Below are 6,525 nucleotides of genomic sequence, written 5' to 3'. Positions count from 1 at the left end.
TAGCGGGGGCACAGGGCGCTAACCCACCCAAGGGGAGGGTATTGTTTATATCTCCACAGGAAAAGAGGGACCAAACTTCAACCCAGTGCTCCAAGGTGTGAACACAAAAAGTTCAAGAGACACAACCACACACAAAATAAAGCATCTTTAAAATGTTTTCTTTCTTTCGTTTTCCTGAAATCCATAATTGGAAAACCTACTTAGTCTGAGATACTTTAAATTGAACTAATTGTAATGATTGTTGCTTCATTTTAAATATATGAAGATATTAAAATAATTCATGTCTTTTATTTGACCAAGGCTTTGATTTGAGCACAGGGATAAATTCTGATTTTACCATGAGTTTCAAAGAAGATTAAGTATTATAATGGGGGAAAAGATGCAGGTAATGTTAGCTTCTCCATAAAGCATAAATGAAAGAATCTTGTGTCTTAGGGATTTCAATTTTGAACATTGCATATTCTATATAACAATCAGTTTACAAACCCTTTGAAAATTAAGGTTCCAGATGTGGAACAGAATCCAAAATCATAAAAGAGACCAGACTTACTGGCTGGTTAGAAACTGAACTCACTCCCATAATAGAATAATCAACCATTTAAGATTTTTTTTAAGGGGCAGCTTTATCCAAGGACAAAGTAGAGGATTAGGAAAGGAGAAGGGATGGAAAGAGGAAATACAGGAAGTGGGATAGGTGAGGGAAACACAATGGATGACATGAATTAGAATATGTATTAATTGCTAAATGCAAAACTGATGAAACCTTAATTAACAAAAAAAGGTTTATATATAAAAAAATAAGGTTACAGGTACTTATATATGAAAAAATAAGGTTGCTTATTTTCTCATCATGCGTCACAAATACCCAGGGGGAAAAAATTAAGGTGTACTTGAGCAATTTTTTACTTTACCATATTTTGCCATGTAGATAGGAATGAGCGTTTACAGTAATCAAACTACTTTCCAAAGGTTCAAGTGAGGGATAATTTGTATATGCTTTCTACAAATCCCTGGGAACAAAGAGCTAATAAACCTACAGAAATCAAATTATAAATTTCTAAAGTGCTAAGAGTCCATCTACTTAGTTAATGCCATGAAAATCAATCAAACATGATGAATGATTAGACATAAAAACTCTCTAAGACAATTATAAATAAGGCAGAGGGAAAACAAGCAACTCATGTTCTTTCTATATAAAAAACTAAGCAAATCTGTAGCAACACTAGAGGTTCTATCAATTGCTAATATAAGTATATTCAGATTTCACATTTTTATTTAAAAAACTTGACCAGTGATCACACTGTTATAATATACTCATTTGTTTTCTACTAAGGTTTTATTACACAACATAATAAAGTTACATATAAAATCTAAGATGGAAAACCTGAGAGGCATTTTATTTTGAAACCTTTCCCAGCATGCTTTCATCTCTTTTAATAAGACTACAAAACTTTTTCAGTAGTTTTACTACTGCTTTTTTAAGAATGAGATGCAAAAGCATCAAAAATGTTTATACTGGAAGGATCCTATTCAGGAGACACTTCACTTACTCTAAGTTCTTAGGGCAAGCTTTTAAAGTTTTCATCCTTAACATTTAGCCACTAGAAGCCAAAATGGTAAAATCTAATAAAATTCTTTTTTTTTTAAATCATTCTATTGGGGGCTCTTATAACTCATCACAGTCCATACATCCATCCATTGTGTCAAGTACATCTATCTACTTGAGCCCTTGGTATCAGCTCATCCCCCCCCCCATTAACCATTGATAATTTATAAATTATTTTGTCATGTTTTACACTGTCCGATGTCTCCCTTCTGTTGTTCCTCACCCAGGGAGGAGGTTATATGTAGATCCTTGTGATCAGTTCCCCCTTTCTACCCCACCTTCCCTCCACTCTCCCAATATCACCACTCTCCCCACTGGTCCTGATTTCCTGTGTTTCCAGTTCCTATCTGTACCAGTGTACATCCTCTGGTCTAGCCGGATTTATAAGGTAGAATTGGGATCATGATAGTGTGTGTGTGTGGGGGGGAAGCATTTAGGAACTAGAGGAACATTTTATGTTTCATTGTTGCTACACTGCACCCTGACTGGCTCGTCTCCTCCTGTGACCCTTCTGTAAGGGGATGTCCAGTTGTCTACAGATAGGGTTTAGGTCCCCACTCCGTACTACCCCTCATTTACAATGATATGATTTCTTGTTCTTTGATGCCTGATACCTGATCCCATCGACACCTCATGATCACACAGGCTGGTGTGCTTCTTCCATGTGGGTAAAATTCATTTTATGAAAATATTCTCTATTATATTCACCTTATTTATAATCTCTTACAAATGATGGCTGAACCAGGTAAGATAACATCAAAGTATTTTCCCCCTTTGAAGAGATCATTAGAAAGTGTGATTTAGAGATAAAAGCTAGATTTCTTTAGATATAAGCCAAAGTAGCTAACATTTACCTTTAAGAATGATCACACATAGTACTGATAACTATCTTAGAGACACAGTAGGTGCCCAATAAGAATGTCCAAATTACAACTCTTTTAAATTTGTCCTCTGTGGGGAACAGAAGGAATTCTCTTAAGTTGTCTCCCCAAAATATGTACCAAACTTAGCTGCTTAAGAGTGACTGTGGGCAAAAGTAGGTCAGAGGTTATTTTCCTTGACATTGGCCATCTGTAGTGGCTAGACCATTAGTCTGACTCACCCTGAATAAGACCCACTCCCTTCTGATAAGGATAATGGTGGTCTATTCACTTGCAGGGATACCAGAGAGGGCAAACCCGCCCAAGGGTGACCAAGGTTAGTTAGCCATTATCAGCTGTTTAGATCAAGCAGATACCACTGTCTATTCCACAACCAATGTGGGCACACCCCTAGGTGATTCCTCTCCTATTGATTGTATTGCCTATGTTAATATCCCTCCTGGTGACTCAGGCTATTGTCCACTATCAGGGAACTTGCATGCCTCCCAGAATAGTAATGGTCTGCTTTATTATGTGAGACATTAGAGCGATCAAACTTGTTCTAGAATGAATTGTATTGCCCCTTTCTGTGATGTATGATTACGATGCATGGTTAGCAATAAATAACGAGGCTCCCTGGTACTCCAGAGGGTGGCTGGCCGGAGAGTAGCTGGCCAGAGGGTGGCTGGCCGGAGAGTAGCTGGCCTGAGGGTGGCCAGAAGGTGACTAAGGAGGATGAAGCAGCGGCTTCTTCTCTGACGGCTAAGCCCCCTCCACGAGGACCATCAAGCCGGGCGGAGGTGAGATATGCTACCATGAATTGCGTCTGACTCCATTACTTGACTCTATCCTTTAACTCTCATGCTCTCTATGACTTTACTATAATCTATACTTATTATCGCTGTACAGTTGCGCCTACCAAACCTGTGGTGTTTTGTGGGGTTCCCTCTTACCCTTAACCCCACAGTCCTCACATTGAAATTAATGAACCAACTCCTTCAGACAAACAATTTGAAGCACAATCACCTTTACCTGTTGCACATGAAGCTTTTAAATCATTGAAATGGCAACAAAAGCCTTTTCTTGCACTAAAAAACCCTTAACCAACCAAACTCACTGCCATCAGTCATTCATAGTGACCTTACACAGGGATTCCAAGTCGGCAAATCTTTGTGGAAGCAGGCAGCCTCATCTTTGAAAACCACCAACCTTGCAGTTAGTTACCAGTCCAACTCTTACATGACAGCACTACCAGGGCTCCTTTTCTTACACTAAAGGAAGGCTAAATAAAGAACTGTGTGTACTTGTTCCAGCTTACCTACAAATTTCAACTTAAAAATAGATCTTGTTTGGGACTGGGGAACTACTTTTTCACTGAAAACCAAAACACGATACCACCAAGTGAGTTCCGCCTAATAGTGATGATAGAGGACAGAAGAGATCAGCCCCTTTCAGTTTCGAGACTGTAAAATCTTCACGAGATCAGAGAGCCTTATTTTTCTACAGCTATGCCTAAAGGTTTCGAAGTACTGATATTACAGTAAGCAGCACAAGTTCAGGAATGGTCTCTATGTAGCTAAGACTTAATAGATAACTGGAAAGTAATAAAAAAGCTAAGTTATGAACAATACTTCCTGTATAACATCTACCCACAATTTTTTAAAGCCTTGAAAAGCTGAATTTCTTAAAACGTGTTCCTCAGACAACCCTTTTCTGAATTTAGTGCTAGATGAAATGCAAGCTTCAAAACGTGTTCAAGTAAATCTGCTAATTTTGAGATTATATACAGTCCAGGAACATGCACTTTAAACAAATCAAAATGTTCTATGAGAAACACTACACATTTGTGAGTGTGACTCAGTCTGAGCCGCCCTTCTCGCTCCTCTCTGGGTCACTGCATCTCCCTGCCAAGTATTAGCGTTACAGGAGTTGATTTTTGCCTCCACACAGTATTATTTTCCACGTAGGCATCAGTTATCTTTTAAAATGTAAATCAGGTCATATCACTTCCCAGCTCAAAAATCCTCATTTTTTAAATTTAAAGAGTTTTAAGTTACATACTCTATATCCTACCAATGATCACATATTGCAATTTAACTGAAATTACTAAAAAGATTAACTAAAGAACATTGAAGTTATCAGATTGAACATTCCTCCAATTGGGTATAATTTATTAACTGTAAACCAAGAAAATTAAAACTGTTTTACATAATGTCATTTTGCTGTTAGAATGGTGATCTATTGATTTATCATTATTGTTACTAGTAAGGTGAAAATGAGCAACAAAACTTTGACCGACTTTACAACCACCACACGTACAATTCAAAACCAATATATTTACTTGTAAAGTACATACCATTTTTGTGGAAGAAACCAGTAAATGTAAGCTGCAGATGAGCTGACAAGCTGGGAAAAAAATAAAAATTTTATCGCATTAATAATCTATAATAATGTGTATGGATTGGGATAACAGTTATATGAGCCCCTAATAAAATGTTATAAAAGAAAAAAAATTAATTTGATCACTACAGAAAGACATCCATCCCTTTCCCTATTCAATAAATATTGACAATGTAATTAAAAAAAAACTATAATAAAATAGCTTAGATATTAAAGTATAACACTGAAATTAAAATTACTTCAGCGAAGTTAGATTTTCTTTTGTAATTCTTGACTATTCAGCTCCCAAACCCCAAGCTTTTATTAAGTTCAATATCCAAACCAGAACATCTATATACCTAAAGAAAATTAAAAATGAACCATGACCCCATCACACATACACATACACACATGAAAACAAAGAGTTAAGCAAAAAACAAACACCCTCCCCCCCCAAAATATACCACCAAATAATGCAAGGTAACTTATGTTTCATAAGTATCTTGCCTCTATTTTTATGAGTAGTTGAATCCATGCAAACAGGTTTAAATGTTTTAATAATTTTAAGTTATGGAAACTCAGCATTCATAATACTGTAGATGATGCAAACATTACTTTCTTTGTAAATAAGTGGTGAAATACATCATTACAAATGTACCGTAGATTTATAATTTACCCAATTTCAATGTTATTTACATTTAGTTTTAGTACTTATAAAGAATGAAAAGAAATAAACTGCAGTGGTCCCTTTCACTTAAAAAACATCTGCTGATGTTGGGAAAACAATGTAAGACAGGCTAAACTAAACAAGCTTTTGTGTCGCTTTAAATTGATAAAAGAGAGTAATTTATGTGTCTACCAGGACCCATTCATTATCTTTCCTAGACAGTATCTATAGTGTGACAGAGAACATCCAGATTACAGTTCCAGAGAACAGAAGAAACCCTGGTGGTATAATGGCTGCTCACTAAAAGGTTAGAGGGTTGAGCACACCAAGAAGGGCTCGGAAAAGAGGCTTGGTGAACTACTAAGAAATTAGCCATTAAAAACTCTTGAGCACAGCCCTGCTGACACACATAGGGCCATCATGAGCTGGACTCAACAACAACTAGTTTTACAGAGAACAGATGGGAGAAAAATGGAAACAGTAATGACCTTACAGGCCCTCCCCTCCCCCCACCAAAAAAATTTACTAGTGAAAAGAAAAAAAAAGAAAAGAGCTAATAGTTGAAGGGCAATGAGGATCAGTAAAGGGAATGTGTTTTGTTTTGAAGTGACAGTAACAATTTATGCATTTTTTATAATTAGAGGGAAACATAATGAGGCAATAGTGTTAAGGAGCATGAAATTATTTTATTATTTTATTTTTTTATTATTTTTAAAAATTTTTTTTGAAACTATTTTAAATGAGAACATATTATACAAAAAAGTTAGACTTAGGATACTTTTTTCCCCCCCACAGAGAAATAAAAATCCAGTGAGTAGATATTTCCACAGAAGATACAATAATGTCTATCTATCCTCTGTTCCTAAATACTTCTCGCCCCTGTCCACCCCCCATCATAATCCCAATTCTACCTTACAAATCTGGCTAGACCAGAGGATGTGCACTGGAACTGGAAACACAGGGAATCCAGGACAGATAAACCCCTCAGGACCAGTGGTGAGAGTGGCGATACC

The 6,525-nt window shown here is 36.6% G+C and overlaps 1 protein-coding gene across 1 annotated transcript in view; it reads right to left on the bottom strand.

Moving 5' to 3' along the window:
* SUZ12 (SUZ12 polycomb repressive complex 2 subunit) overlaps positions 1-6,525 on the bottom strand; it is a gene marked incomplete at its 5' end in the record, with an annotated part of 49,060 nt that overhangs the window by 27,219 nt on the left and 15,316 nt on the right. Inside the window, one exon of the mRNA XM_004707339.2 lies at positions 4,823-4,872. Coding sequence (XP_004707396.1) covers positions 4,823-4,872 — 50 coding nt within the window. The remainder of the gene's footprint in view (positions 1-4,822; positions 4,873-6,525) is intronic.

This window comes from Echinops telfairi, unplaced genomic scaffold (genome assembly GCF_000313985.2).
Source record: "Echinops telfairi isolate 266 unplaced genomic scaffold, ASM31398v2 ScPeMD7_7458;HRSCAF=8496, whole genome shotgun sequence".
NCBI classification, from domain to species: domain Eukaryota; kingdom Metazoa; phylum Chordata; class Mammalia; order Afrosoricida; family Tenrecidae; genus Echinops; species Echinops telfairi.
The sequence above is the reverse complement of the archived record's forward strand: the minus strand, read 5'-3'. Positions and strand labels throughout refer to the sequence as shown.